The sequence below is a fragment of the Scomber japonicus genome, chromosome 12 (assembly GCF_027409825.1).
Source record: "Scomber japonicus isolate fScoJap1 chromosome 12, fScoJap1.pri, whole genome shotgun sequence".
In the NCBI taxonomy this organism is placed as follows: domain Eukaryota; kingdom Metazoa; phylum Chordata; class Actinopteri; order Scombriformes; family Scombridae; genus Scomber; species Scomber japonicus.
The window spans coordinates 25,727,752-25,743,859 of NC_070589.1; the positions used below are offsets into that span (position 1 = coordinate 25,727,752).

A 16,108-nucleotide genomic window follows, 5' to 3' on the forward strand; every position below is an offset into this window, starting at 1 on the left:
AGTGTAACTTTATAAGTATATTTAAAAGTATAGATCTGAAAAAGGCCAAAAGGCAAAAAATTAAAGAAATATTGCAGAAATACACATTCACCAGACAGTCAATAACATTGATTAGGTTAATCCCGGTGAAATCACTAAGGTTTTGTAACTTTCAGATGCATTTCAATTCACAGACAGAGCAAGTGTGTTGTACATTTAATGCACGTGTTCGGTCTGATTCCTTGGCTTAGACCATGTCAAATTTAGAGGAAGCCTGACCTCATCAGATGAAACTTAACTCACAAAAGCTGACAAAATGTAGACTAACAGCTGGTGATAGTTGCAGAGAAAGATTTTTGGTTTACCAGGTTTTCAATAGACCTCTGGTACTGGTCGATCTCCCTTAGAGTCTCATTATCTCTCTTCACTTCGTTGACATACTGAGCCAGATCCTGACAACACAAACACATAAATACACACATATTATACTGGTTTAGTTTAGTACAGAGGTGTTGAAATATGTCAGAAAAGGCTGGATGCATTTATTGTGTTGTAAAGGCTGGAAAAAAACAGTTGTGTATTGTATGTCATTTGATTTTTGTGTGAGTATGTTGCTGAGAGTTTGCTTCTGCGAGCTATTATAAATCAGTCCTTCAAGTTGTAAAGCAGATTTCCTTTTTCATTGCCAAGTGCTCAAATCAGCTGCTTATCAAGTATCAGAATACCTTCAGGATGAAGAGGGCACTCAGCGCTCACTAATGTAATGTAAATGTGAAGTTTTATCAATTCCCAACTATTTGGAGCTGTGGAAATGAATGATTTATGATTTCTTCTGTTTTGGAGTCTAGAAAAAAGTCGATCGTTGAGTGCCAGAGCCTGTTTGGAATTATCCTCTAAATCAGTGTGCTATTGGTAACAAGCTAAAATCACAATGATTACACACCATTTACCATAAGCACTGCACTTACTTTCATGGCATCAAGAGCGATCTTCAAGTTGCTCTTGTCAGCAGCATCGTGAGTGTGTTTGACTAGCTCCTGATGGAGGAGGACATGAAAGAAATGGTGGACTAGATTCACACAGTGATGCAAATAAATACACAAACACATTTAGCAAAGAGTTGTTGGATTATTGGTTTCATAATGAAGACTACTTTAATGTTCTACTATGAAGTTTTTTCTTTTAAAAAGGAAGACCACCTATTTTCTTAAATGAATCTATTTGAATGCAGAAATAGAGAAATGTAGGCAAAGATTGACTTAATGCTTCAAAGACATGTATGTTAGGGTTAATAATCCTGTCAGTTCCCCTGAGCTAGGCGCTGGCAAAGCATCTGGAGCTGCAATACGGCTGCCCACTGCTCCTAGCGTGTGTATGTGTGTAGGATGGGTCAAATGCGTAGGATCAATTTTCTCATAGGGAATAATAGTACTCCTTCTTCTTCAGTTAATACCATAGTCTTTCTGTTTTAATACGTTTAATTAAAGCTAAATAGTCAGAGAGATAGATAGATAGAATTTTTCTTTCATCTGATTTGATTCATTTTGTAAGAATATAGCGTACTACCCAACAAACCATGTACAAACACTTTTAAATAAAAATAGGTGGAGGGGGGGAAATCACATCATCCTGCTAACACACACACATACAAACGCCTTTTTGATTAATCAACACATGGAGGTTACTGATGTGAGTATAACCTGAACAGAGGCATCAATCTGTTGATGAAATGTTTCCTGAGTCTCTTGTAGAAGACTTTGATTTCATGACCGTCAGAACACTAAACGGCTAAGACTTGACACAAATAACATTATATTGGTCCAAACCGAATCATTTACATTATTTATATTATTCTGTGACAGTTCATGTTTTTTTTAAATCTTGTATTACCATTGTTATTTGTCCCTTATATGTAAATGTAAATGCTTATTTGTAAATCTTTGTTGGGTGGGGTTATCACCAAGATTTTTTCATGATTTCAACGGTACAGTATGTCCATTTTATCTGAGCAACATTAGAGGTGGATAGAATCACCTTAGGTGTGCTTAGCCTTTATTACCTGTTTAAAATCATTATAAAATAAAGAAATTAGCTTTAGTTTCCTTAAATCAATGTGTGTGTAGGCTTCACCGCTGATTCCCTACTGAGCTGCATCCACTCTCACTTCATTTCCGCTTCACCACTTCCTCTCCTTTCTCTTCCCTTTTTGCCCCCATCAGGGGGGCGGCTGAGTACACCATGGATCACCGCCATTTATTACAGACACCTCCACAACAATTTAAAACAGCTCTCTGGTCATTGTCCTCATCTGTCCTGCCAGCTTTAGTCTGACCTCTGATTCATACTAACCAGGGGAGACAGGTGTCTTGCAGTTATGAAATTCTGAGGATTTTGAGAGTCTGCATGTCTACGGGAAGCAAGAGTACAACTACAGGGTACAGTGTAATCAAGTTTTAAATTAATATAAAATCTAATGATGAAATCCCTCACAAACCTGTTTTTATACTTATCAGATTTTTTAAAAAGAAAAGGCAATTCAATAAGCTGAACTGTATTGAGACACACTAAATTAAGCTCACTCCATTGATATACTGTACTTGATTTGAGGGATGTAATATATTAGACTAAATGCAACACTCAAATGACTTATCAAACTAGATGGGGTATTTTTATAGTGTGCCTCTGCTGAGACACTGAGGACTGTGAAGGGAGGCAAATATGAAGCAAAGATGTGGAGAATATCGCCATCATGTGGCCACTTTTACACTGACATGAAAACATCATGCAAGTTGAACCAAATGAAATGAAGGAAGCTCAGAGTGCTAAGTTTCACTTCCACTCACTTAAAAAAATTATCCAATTTAGCATAGTATATAAAAAGTAACTTCAGGTGAAATAAGTAGCCCCAAATAATCTAGTGTAAAAAATATAGGTAAATTACTTAAAAGAAATGTACAGTTTCAGTAACACTTCTCCAGAATGAAGGGTGTCAAAACAACAGAGTAAGTTCATTTCCAGTGCCAAAGGAAAGGAACCAATCACTGACACATATTGGTGTTTTCTTAGAAAGAAACTCCTAATGCTCTCAGTTCTCTATGCCCCCGGTTTTGAAACTTCTTTAAATGTGTGACTCAAACCTGAAGAAGGAGATGGTATTTGAGGACTCTCTGCATCGGGACGACCAGCAGGTCCCTCAGTGTAAACTTCCCATTGTTGGCCCTCTTGGAGCACTCCTGTAACAAATAAAATAAACATACTTATAAGAGTATTCATTTCAGTATGCCGTTACAGACACTTTGCTATTTAATAAAAATGTATATATTGTGTTGTTTTTTTCTGAGACTTGGGTCAACCAAGGGAAAAAACTATTCATATGTCAAGGTTAATATCTGTTCTTGTTTGTTTTATGGCCCAAAACTGTCATAATCCTCCTGATTCATCAAATGTCAAGTAGAGTGTGGTAGAATTTATTATTGTATTTTCAAGACAGAGATAAGTGAGGGGTGATATACGACATAGCTTTCAAACCTTTTTCATTTACTTTCTTAAAAATCATTGTGTGTATTGTGTAGCATATTGTGCAGAAAATATACACTAGGGGCCGCTGGAAAACTGTATAACTACATACATTGGTGTGTGCGTGTGTGTGTGTGTGTGTGTGTGTGTGTGTGTGTGTGTGTGTGTGTGTGTGTGTGCGCGTGCGTTGGCTTCTTCAGGTGACTAACCTCCAGCTTCAGGCGAACATCTTCTTTCTCTTTGCAAATTAGGTCTAAAACGGCGATAGCTATTTCCACACGACTGCAGTATATCCCATAAATGAGCAGTCTGCGAGTCAGAGGAGAGACAGTGAGGCACTGATGAGCTCTGATCTGGAGGGATGGGCACTGAGTATGCACACAGTGATCCCCAATATGTTGACATTATCAAGAAAGTCTCTGATACAATATTTATTGGGAGACAGTAATCTACACTGCATCATGATGTTTATGTTACTGCTACAGCTACATCCTTACCCAAATATAAGAAGATCATCTCTAAAATAGCAGGAATCAGTTCAATACAGAGTGTGAATTTTATAGACGACTAAAACAGAATGTATAATAACATGTGGATGCTTGTCATTCTAATTTTAACATAAATGGTTGATCAGCCCGAGTGCTAAAACAGATCCAAAGTTAAAATGTCTTTATATAAGTCTGCCTCAGTATTGCAAAGACAATGTTTCGTAATGTCTCTGCCAGCTTATTTTATGGTGGTGGTGTGGCAAGGGAAAGTACAGTGGTCTTGTGAACCTAAAATGAAACCGTCTGTACACCTAAGACTGAGCACTGCACAAAAGAGGCGGAAATTACAAGTATGAAGATGCCAATTCGTGAAAACTGTGACAAAAACAAAATTCTACAAAACCAAAGCCGTTCTTTTAATTTATGTCTTTTTTTAAATTAGACACTCATCCCATCATGAATCGCACAAAAGAGAAGGTTTACATGAAAGAAAGCAGCATAAAAAGGTGGACTAAAGCAATAAATACAAACTCATGATGTTGGTGAATACCTCTCTTTGTAGATGATAAAGATCTGGTAGAGATTTAAGGCATTTTTATTTAAGATGGAATCCTGAACATCGACCATCAGGCTCTTGTGAACTTTAACCAAGTCCTGCATCAAGGAAGGAAGCAATTAGTGCCACGACAGAAAAAAATGATTTTCATGTAATGTCATGACGAGGACGGAAACTTGTGGGACTTACTGGAATGTTGACGAAAACTTTGTCAATTTCAGCTGCAGAGAAGAACTTTTTGAGAGGATTCAGGAAATACTGTGAAAAATAAATGAAAACTTGTATGAAACTTCTTACTGTGCACAGATTCTCTCGCTAACGTATTATTCAACTGGAAACTAGAAACAATATGAGTGGTGATACATATTAATCTATGTCATGAGTGCAACAGCTGGTGCACACTCATACTGAAAACCCTAACAGACATCATATCAGATGCTAGAAAACATCCCAAAAGCATTGCATATTAGGGAAATAATTACTGGGAATGTACCTAAAATACCCATAAAAGGGCACATGTGCTGTGTAGAGTTCAAGTTTGTTATTTCCAGTGACAAAAAGTGAATAAATAATATCTTTCATCTTTGCTCTCCAATCAGAAATCAATAATTCATATCAACACTGTGCTCATTGTGAAATTTTTCTTTTTTAAATTTCACTTGAGGCAGATTAACAGTTAAGAATTTGACAAAGAAATTCATCACTCATCATTTCGGTCATGTTTGTTTAGAAGACAGTTCTGTACCTTTTCGATGGACTCCAGGGTCTCGGTGTATTTCTCCTCCGTCTGTTTGATCTCTGAAAGGCAGCAGCTTCGAACATCTACCTCTGCCTGCTTCTAGAAAAAACACACACCTTATAAAATATTACTATCCATTTCAGAATATGTGAATGTCTGCACATATTCATATTAAAAGATAGTAGTCTTTGTATTCAGATCACAATACCAAATTTTCTTTCATTTCTTTTTTGAAACAAACCATTGATTACAATATTTTCAAAGCAGCATGAGAACACTTCCTCCTGAAAGATGAAATGCAGCAGGAGACTGATGAGAACAAGGATGGTCCAAACACACTCTGAGATCACAGCAGAGTTTGGCCCAAGCTGGTCTGGGCAATATCAACAAAAACATTTCAAATATATCAGAGAATGGGAAGAAATTCTCTGATTTTCATACAGTGCCGACTTATTTAGTAGTAGTCTATAAAAGAGTTATTTTACTGGATTAATCAAATCACTTTTTTGGTTTGAATATTCAGACCAGAACATAAAATGCTTGAGAAGTAGTAGTAATATGTGAGCAATACAGCCTTACAGTATTAATATATTTACATTGGGGTATTGCTTCTTTTACTTCTCTCGGTACATCTAGATATTCTGATATTGTACACTGTTTTCTACTCTCTAAACAGGCTTTCATCCATGTAATTGCATCCGGTAAAAAGTTGAGGAGTGACTGCAATTAGGATTAGCAATTAGCAATTAGGATATTGTGGATATTGTGGATGTATTAATCCATTTAGAGGAATTCGGTTCAGACGCTATAATACTTTTTCTAATTATTGTGTGTACGTGTATGCAGTACCAAAGGGGGATGCTGCTCGGTTCTCATGAGGTCTTCATAGATCTCTCCACCTGCGTAGTCTTCTTCCAGCCCATAGACTGCTGCATACAATTCGTCCTCGTCCTCGGGGACATTCTCACTATGAAACACATGCACGCGCGCACACACACACACACACACAGACACGCACACATTTAAATATACATCTACAGACACACTAACCCATTCACACATGCTTTTTTTCTAAAAATACTATACTTGATTAGCAATCACTAAATGACATCTTACATTGTGAAAGCAGTGGAGTGAGACAATAATTTGTGTATAGTGTAAATGATAATAGCAGTTCAGTTCACACATTGTGTAAGAATAGTAATATTAAGAGCATTAGGAAATGTAGACAGATAAACAACAAACCACAGACAATTTATAATCACATATGCACTATAAAGACTACATTAAGAGCCTAAACTGCCCTTTTTCTTATATTCATTAACTCATCATTACCTACCTAATACTTCATGTACTAGAGAATGAAATACTTTAGAAAAGCATGATGAACAATTTTTCTCAAAACTTCCTCTGAAACACTACTGTTGGATGAAAATAGTACAAATATTGAGTCGGTTCAATATGTATCTTTTTACCCATCTTGAGACTCTACTTTATCTGCCAATCACACTGTCACAAGCACCGATCCAGAACCTTGATGTGGGTGGTATGCAAGCACTCAGCAGAAGCATGCAGAATTACTCATTTGTTTCCTCTGACAGTAACAGAGAAACGGAGCCAACCCTTTTACCAAAACACGTGGGTGTCCAGACCCCTGGAGAGCATGGATGATGAGCCGAGTGGTTTCTGATACTGAGCGAAATAATCATGTTCTATCAACACCAGAAATAAGCCCACAGAGAGAAGCCTCATACATACTCAATCAAGTCTTCCAGATTATTGTAAATGTCCTCGTCTTTTAGGCTCTCCTCTGTTGGAAATGGCCTGGAAATGACAGCAAAGCAGCATGAGGTTCAGTGTTTAATAGACAAATCTCAATGAAGAAACTATTAATGAGTGATATATGGGAAGAAACCTTTGATGTATTAAAAAAAACATAGTTTAATATATTTCAAACAGCAGAAATGAAAGTGACTAGAAATGAATATGACTAGACTGGACTAGATGTGCAGACTGGAAACCAGAAATTGAGGCCAGATGTCTAACAATGTCAGTACGGGGAAGAAGATGTAGAGGAGCTTAAGAGGAGGTGCAGGTGTTGGGGGGGTTGGAGGGAATATTTTCTAAGAAGTGTAAGCATAGCTGCAAATATGCCTTTGACAACTTTATGATATGCCTTCTGGCATCCAGGCCAGACTTGGTGCAAGGCACTATAACAGCAGTTTGTTTGTGTTTAAAGTCTGTGTAAAGTAAGAATAAATACGTGTTTGACATACCACAGAAAAGTGTGTTGTTAACCACGCTGCCAAATTTGAATGATTAAAAAAAATCGCCAAATATATGAAGTTAGGCTTCAAAGTTGTGTAAAAAGCAGCCTCTTTCTCTGCTCCCAAACGCTGTGGGAATGCCCGCCGAGTCCACTGAAGACCCGCCCCCTACCAAGTGTCACCTGTCAATCAAAGTCACCACCTCTACCTGAAACATGGACGCTATTTCTGAGAGCTTTCTGCTGCTAACTCGGCTGCTAGCTCGGCGGCTAACTCAGCTAACTGGCTAACTACTCTTTTATAAAGTCTCCGCTAACTAGTAGTAGTAGTGTGTGCTGAATGTATTTATACCTCTACAGCAGCAGGGGCGGGTTTATGCTAACGCGGCTAAGATTCAGACCCGCCCACTAAATCCTGAACACAGAAATCTTGAAACACAGTTTGTGAAGCCTAGCTCCACAATTCAAATCTAAATGGCTGAAATGCTTTTTACACCTTTTTTAGAAATACATTGATGACCTATGTAATGTGTTTAGAAGAAAAGGTCTGAATTCACTTTACACTGTCTTTAATGTTGGGTGACTTACTTGAATCCTCCTTGCTGTGCAGTTGAGGTGTAAGAGAGCTTGGATAGAGTGTCCACAACCTGGTGAAACAAGTGTGTGACAATTTATGTTACTGATTAGTTCAGAGAGAGGGAGAGACAGAAGAGTGTGTGTCAGAGAGAGTAGTAGAGTATCTACTTGCTTAAGTATGCTAATGCCATATTTATGTCATATTGAAGGAACCATATTACCACTTTTCAACTTGTAAGTGGCATGCACGTCAACATCTAAGACATAATGACTTAAAATTTCTTAAAGCCCTGATATATTTGACTCCATGCTTAATAAAACAGGAGTGCCCAAAAATCAAGGATGACCGTCCACTGTACAATGTTACTTTTGCTATTTTATAAAAGGATAATATGCACCAAAAACTATATTTTAAAAGTGAAAATGCATAGTGGTAGGACCTGTAGTGGCAATGGTAGCTAATGTGCATACAACAAAATATAAACAACAGATTCATCAAGAATTGAACTCACTTTCAGACCAAAATAAGACTCAGTATTAGCTTGCTATGAAAGTATGTCATCATAACCTGAGTGAAAACTAGCAGAACAACACATGAAACTGTACTGAAACTGTTCATTACCATTACAGCTGGTCACACCACATATCATCTTATCCTACAGAAAACAGTATCTTTTTCTTTTAGTATAGTGCAGTATAGTAATATCTTTTTAGTTGTATAGTGTTGTAGTGGCAAGGTAATATGTTGGGTTGTAATGTTCAAAGCAATTATTGTACAATATTCTCTTTACAATCTAAATGATTATACTCTTGATTATACTATTTTCCAACCTACCTTGCACATTTGTACTTAATTATAATCACTCCGATTGATCGAATTTCAATCCTAAGTATGACCTGACAGCAAGAAACACACCGCAGACAGAAAGACAGACATATGGTGACAAAAGTAAGACAAGATGGCCTGCAGGAAATGATCATGCTACTTCAAACTCTCACACCTATGCATCAAACGGAGTGTGTTTGTCTTGGTGTGGTGGTGGTGTTTGTGAGAGAAAGAGACAGAGAAATACTGAAAGTAAAACCCAGAATCAATAAGTTCAGTCTTATGCATTTGGTCTTCTTTGCCGATATCATTATTGTCCAAATTAAAATTTCCACAACATTAATGTACTGTAAAGTCACATTTTCTCAGCCACATTTCAGGTAAATGATTACAATACAGTTCTGCATGTATAAAAGTAACCTCATGCTCATGCATGCATCTTAGTTTGAATATACAAGTAACACCAAGTATAATTTTAGCCTTCAGAGAGAAAAGAATGGAGCTTCCTGACTGATTTACAGCCTTAAATAGTGCAAACACACACATTTTGACACTACTGATAGATTCTCTCTTAATGAAGAGCTTGAATTTGTCACGCTTTGTCTAATTCATATGTTTCTCCTGTGCTTGATTTCATGTAACTCAACGATGTGTATTCTTGTGTTTCCGCTGGTTAACTCTGGAAATTGCTGTCCTTCAACAGGTTTGAAATCAATATCCACCTTCAACCCAATAACAAATGTACACCCTATCTTAGATTGACAATGTCACATGTCTTTCCCTTGTGCTTTTGTCCTCTTTGACTCTGGTGAAGACTCCGTAGCATCAAAAAATATGTTTACACTATTAAAGGCTGCGTATCAATTAGCATGCTCCAGTCTTTTCTCACTGAAGCATCTGCTCCATATGTACTCTACTCTATATCTACTCTATAGTTGTTGTGTATGTATGTGTCTGCTAACACAAATAAAACTGGAGAGCAGATTTACATATGACTTCTGGCACATGGATACTCTGTTATAATAATCCTTAGTGTTCCACTGAACATCAATTTTATCCGCTCAGTTATCTTTACTGACCGAAAAGATGAACCATGGGCTGTTTGTGATTCTCTAACACACTGCACTGTGCACAAGTCTCTCCACAACACAACAGTGCTCTCTATTTTAAGTTACACATTTTACCAGGGTCTTTTAGTATCTATCAATAGGAATGCCATTGTTTTATAACATGCATCAACTTGTCTGATGTTTAGTCATACAGTACTGTATTTGCAGTTCTCACGGTGATATACACATTATATAAGAAACATATGTGTTAAACAAGGATGACAAATGTGCAAAGTTGTGAGAAATCTGCTGACGTGCTTTTTACAAACAGCAATTTACTTCCTCCGCTCATTAGAGAGAAAATAGTCATTTACCCTATGTTTAACACTTTCACTTTTTAATCTCTGTCGCTGGCATTAAGACGTGTCAAGTGAAAGAAGGAGGTAGTGGAAGGGGTTAGATATGACAGCCTGCCTATCTGCAGTTTATCGCTTCTTCCTGTTTGAATGAGTGCTGTGGTTTCGCCTGAACCCAGGTGTGCTTGTAACTTGAGAGAGTCCTCTTTGTGGTGTTGACTGACCACTTTCAACGCTGCTAGAGTACCTGCATCTGTACAAGTTATTTACAGCAGTCAAAATTCAAATCTTTTCTGAAACAAAACAAAAAATTCTGTCTTTGAACTGAGATATGTTTTATATTTGCAATCTGGTGTAAAGTACTGCAGCTTTAACATTCAACAATCTGTTCCTGACAAATGTACCAAATTACACTTAAATACATCAGTTTTACTTTATTTCAACAATTTGACAACTTATTTTGAAATGAGTCTAATGATTGAAGAAAATATTTTAGCATAATTTTAGCAGCATTAGATTCAACCGGCTTTAACATTGAGAAAACTGTGTATCAAGAATGCATTTTATCAACTTTTATCAACTGTCATTATGAGTGTAAATTTCAATCCCTGCAGATAACACCCATTACTACTGATTTAACACTTATGACAGATAATTGTGTGCAGCATAGGCTACTGTTTTTTTAAGGCATTTAATATTAAAAAACATATATGTGTTTAGTCACTCTCCTCTAGAGACAAATAATAACCCGTATACAGAAAACTACAGAATTTACATATTTGCTTACTTTGTGAAGGGTAAGTTGTCCTAAAAACAACTTGTTCTCACAACTCACAAGTCTGACAGATATGACACACTAGTTTATGCCACATGTGACTTAAGAAGAAAAACCACAAGCTAAGCTGAAGTCCAACCGCCATGGTTACTGTGGCCTGTTGACAAAGTGTATCTTAAATCTCCAACGTACAATGAAAAAATGAAACTAATAAAAAAGAAAGCTGTAACATCATGTCACGAATTAAATGTGAATGTCGGTCTGTACGTTATTTTATTAACTAAAATATACAAGCATGAGTATTTGGGTGCTATTTTTTAAGAACACTAATACACAGCCAGTTAAAGGTATCCTAGTAGCACTAAAAATAGTAATGACTCACATTATGCTGCTGGTTTATGCTATTCCAATGATAGTTGGGGTACACATGCAGAAATGCATAGTAATAAGGCAATGAAGGCTGCAAGCTAGGAAGCAAGGACATACACAATGCACAATTTAACATGTTCAAAACCATTTAGCAAAGGTTTTTTTGAGAAAGTAATTGCACTAAAACAGTAATAGTAATATCACTGAAATTGACGCAGGCTATGGAAAACAAGAGCAGCCTTGCATTGATGGGGAAGGGTTAAAAGTCTACAAGCCTCAGCATTTTAGAAGGTATTCCCATATTTTTAAGTTTGGTGATGATACTTATCTATTCATCACACTGTATGAAGAATTTGTCAACTTTCTTAAATTGAAATATGCTTACTCGCTTTTTTTCTCCGAAAGATGAGATGATTGATTATGTCCGTTAGCTTAACATAATGCTACCACCAGCAGCTAATTAGCTTAATACATCAACTTAAAACAGGAGCTGTGTTGGTCCAAAGGAAATAAAATCTGCCTTTAACATCACCTCTGAAACTCACTAAGTAACAAATTATATCATATCTATTTAATCCATACGTAAAGAAAGGTGTAAAATGTGGTTTTAAAGGGGTAAATGTTTCTATGTGACTAGTTCTGGGCTGGGCAAATTAACTTCCTGGCAAACAAATAATTGAATTAGTCATACGGAAGAGAGAGTAGCTTTCATCTGTTTGTTAAATTCTCTAAAAGAAAAAAAAAGTTTAAAAAAATAGCCAATCCCTTCAATAGAAAGGCCTTCTCTATTCACCTGAATTTAGTAAGCAAGCAATTTGCTTTTGCAGTCAAGAGGTTAATATAATTTTATGTTGAGGGAAGCGATAAACACATTTCTTGCCTCTTGCCTTCATCTCTCTAGCCTCCAGGCCGCTGCATGCAGTCAGCGTGGCTGCCTGGAGTGAAGCCTGTAGTAAGTCAGCAGGGGAATGTAGGTTAGAGAGCTCTCATTAGATATGCAGTGGACTAATGCTCAGTCTACGGGCTGAGTTGGCACAACTCAGCCAAAGTGGATTAGATTGGCTGAGATTTGAGATGTTCTCCTTTGGATGTTTTCCGGAAAAAATAAGGAAGAGATTGAGCATTTCTTGTTCGGCTGTACAACCCTTCCTGGAGCCCATCCAACCCAACCACTGAACCTGCAGACACCCATATTTTTTAACAAGATGAAAACAATCATGAGAAAAAAAAAAAAAAGTAATGATGCCACACAATCTTCCCTTTGCTGAAACATTGTTTGTTTGATGGACAACTCTTGAACATGACTGAGATTATGCAGCCCGGCTTGGATGTACTGTACATATTTGCAGGCAGCACCTCCCATGTGGGATTATCAGCAGCCAGATTAACTGGAAGCTTCTTTAGAACACAACACACTGAACTGAAAGAAAAGAGAGTCTGTGTGGGAAACTGCACGCAAAGCTCAATATGCGGCCCCTCTTAGCTCTGTTACACTAATGACCACTCTCTATATTCTACAGGCCAGTGAATGAAATGTTTTAATAAAGTATAAAATACCTTTGATATGCATTTTGCCTGGGGAATACTTATTTTAATTAAAATTGTCTCGCATATAAACAAGGTATATCTACAACTCTCAAACCACATGAGATACTGTTAATTACCACTACTGCTGTTAAATTATTTAAAATAGACAATTCAATTTGGAGAAATAAAAAAAATTGTAATTAAAGGACAGAGGGTAAATCAAATTAAGTCATTTCAGACATGATGCTTATACAGACTTTATCTTCTATATACTAATATATACTATAGCAAGTGTGTACAATAAATTCCTTCAGTACAGAAAATGAACTCGCTTTGGGAAGACATTATAAAGTTTTTTCCTTAAGGAAGGCCAACAGATGCTCATGACAACAACTCATGGCGCTTTAAGGCAAAGTTGTGCACTGAATGCACTGAACTGAGGAAATGTGGGAATAAGGCTGGTCAGAGAGAGAGAGAGAGAGAGTGCTTTCTTCAGCAAATCAGGCTCCACAGAGTATAGGAGGAACGCACTACAAACCCACTGACCTGGTAACACTGTGAACACAGTTAAAACCGGCTCTCACAAGAACACAGCAATAAAAAAAGAAGTCCACCAATCCCTTCAGCAGTGCGTCGTAAAAAGACCACGCAATGAGTAGGGGAATACTGACTGCTTTAAAACTCACATGCATGCACACAATTAAAAAAATATTACACCTCTGACTGGCTCCATGTTACACTACATACATTTTTCACTGGACTGAATGTGTGTGACTGGGAGCTGTTTTTTCCAAACTACTGCACAATTTATTTTGTCAATTTCATTAATAAACTTATGTTGTCTGTTTTATTTCTAGACACTATTATGTCATTTTGTTGAGGAATGATTTCCTATTTTTAAAAAAAGAACTGAGTCACCAATTCTCAAATGTGGGTTACGGTTATGTAACTTCTTAAAAATGCATCATAAGTCATTGCAGCCAAGAGAAATGGCAGCATGTGTCTATCTTGTTGAATTACATCAAATTAAACTAGATGACATTAACTTGGCATTTGCTGCTATTGACCCTTTTTTACAGTAGTAGTAAAGGCACAGGTGTAGTCTATAATTTTAATAAAGGCTGCAACCAAACAAATGGAAGAGAACCGTCATTAATATTATTAGTTACACCTGCGCTGCCTATTAGGACAAGTCAAAATTGAAGAGGAGAGAAAACAGCATCACTTTCACTGTGTTGTGGTGAATAAACAGGGTGATAAATACCTTTCCAAAGTCTCGAACATCGAAGAGATCAAAGGCTTCAAATAAGTCACTTTTCTTCATCCCAAACACCTCACAGCAAGACGCCAGGAATGTCCGGATGTTCTTCAAACACAGGAACTGCAACAATTGACACACAACAATTTGGTATCAGTTATGTATTATGAACAAACATGTTAATTCTAGTAGTAAAATTAAAGAGTAAGTTCACCCAAACTGTAAAAAGCATGCAGTATTTTAGTGGTGTCCAGCCTCACAGGTTGCTTTAGTTAGAATATGCTCATTTGGATGTTTTCTTTCTGCTTGTATTTGATGAGGACAATATGATCCATAATTAGAATTGGCAACACCTGGACTAGCTGCAAAATTAAAGGGCTGTTTCACCCAAATTGGAAATAAAAAAAATCAAAATCAACATTCTGTCATTATTAGAAATTATTATTATCATTATTATTATTATTATTATTATTATTATCATTATTATTGTCCAGACTAACAGTAACATTGATCATAGACTGAGACAATGCTGTTGAATGTTTTAAAGATCATTTTTCAGAGCTTAGATAACAAATTCATACATTTTAAAACCTATTTACCTTCATTATATAGTTCTACCATGACTTATAACCTCATGGCCTAATATCTCATAACCTGGGTAAATAAAACCCAACAACCTAACCCAACAGTGTCATGACAGTAGTCCAGAGATTTTGAAATCGCCTCTATAAATGCAAAGGTGAACAACACACATACACAATGAAAGTGAAAACTGAAAGTTTCACAGTTTGAATTGAAACCACTAAGCATGTGCTTTTTTGGTCCCACTTCCTTTTAGGATCCTTTTCTTAATGGGAACAGTGCTATCAAACACTTTTCATTAAATGTGCTTAAGCTTATGAGTTAAGGTTCAGGATCGTCTGCATAAAAACATGCAGTGCAGTTAGCACGTATGCAGTCATTAAATTTACCGGTATAATTTGCCTTTTCGAGTACATTTTTAATGGATGACCAAACTAGGAAATGCATTTGTTATAATTTGTAGTAAAACAGAACTGTAACAAGATTCTTGAGAATAGATAGGCTCTTTTTTATCGCATCAGCTTCTCATGGAGACGCCTGTAATCACTCCACCACCCCCTGGGGCCCTGTTTGTCTGCAGAGGAAGTACACGAGCATGATGGCTTTGCACCACCACCAGCTTCATACTCTTGATTACAGACACGCCTGCTGCATAATCACTCTCTTCACATCTACTTTTACTGTCCAATAAACAATCCATCCTCGACTTCACTGAGTCTTTTTTTTTAAATAATAAACTATGAATAAAGTTAATACATGAGCGAGTTGGAGTTTGTTTAATTACAATCTATGTATCTATGTTTGAGCCCGTTTCTGTAGATTTGTCTGCCATGCTTTTTGACGTTTTTATATATTGAAAAAACACACCTTTTTCTCATGGCCTATAAATAAAAAAAATTCACTACTTCATTTTTCCACTTCATGTTTTGCATCTGCACAGAAGACAAATACACAGTGCAACAAAAATAGCACTTCTGGGTGCATTTTTATCACAGTACACTGCACTTCCATCCTCCAGTCCTTCATACGCTTGTTTTCATTTCTAAGATCGGAGGTCAGCAGGACCCAATGAAAGGGCCACTTAAAATCAGGAGCCCACTGACACACATGCGTTTCTCAACTGCACTCAGATGGCCTACAGCTGCAGGCCTTGACTATCCATTGTTCGGCACTTTATGCCTTGGGTTTTCTTTCTCTGTCTATCAAAAAGATAAAAGATGGATGGACATAGAGCACTTACAGTACA

General features: G+C 36.9%; 1 protein-coding gene across 1 annotated transcript in view; it reads right to left on the reverse strand.

Moving 5' to 3' along the window:
• The window catches only part of LOC128368611 (guanine nucleotide exchange factor VAV3-like), a 46,140-nt gene that overhangs the window by 28,206 nt on the left and 1,826 nt on the right, over positions 1-16,108 (reverse strand). Inside the window, exons 2-12 of the mRNA XM_053329464.1 lie at positions 14,287-14,403; positions 8,133-8,191; positions 7,037-7,102; positions 6,128-6,245; positions 5,285-5,377; positions 4,729-4,797; positions 4,534-4,637; positions 3,705-3,804; positions 3,117-3,212; positions 948-1,016; positions 345-431 (exon numbers count right to left, since the gene is read on the reverse strand). Coding sequence (XP_053185439.1) covers positions 345-431; positions 948-1,016; positions 3,117-3,212; positions 3,705-3,804; positions 4,534-4,637; positions 4,729-4,797; positions 5,285-5,377; positions 6,128-6,245; positions 7,037-7,102; positions 8,133-8,191; positions 14,287-14,403 — 978 coding nt within the window. The remainder of the gene's footprint in view (positions 1-344; positions 432-947; positions 1,017-3,116; positions 3,213-3,704; positions 3,805-4,533; positions 4,638-4,728; positions 4,798-5,284; positions 5,378-6,127; positions 6,246-7,036; positions 7,103-8,132; positions 8,192-14,286; positions 14,404-16,108) is intronic.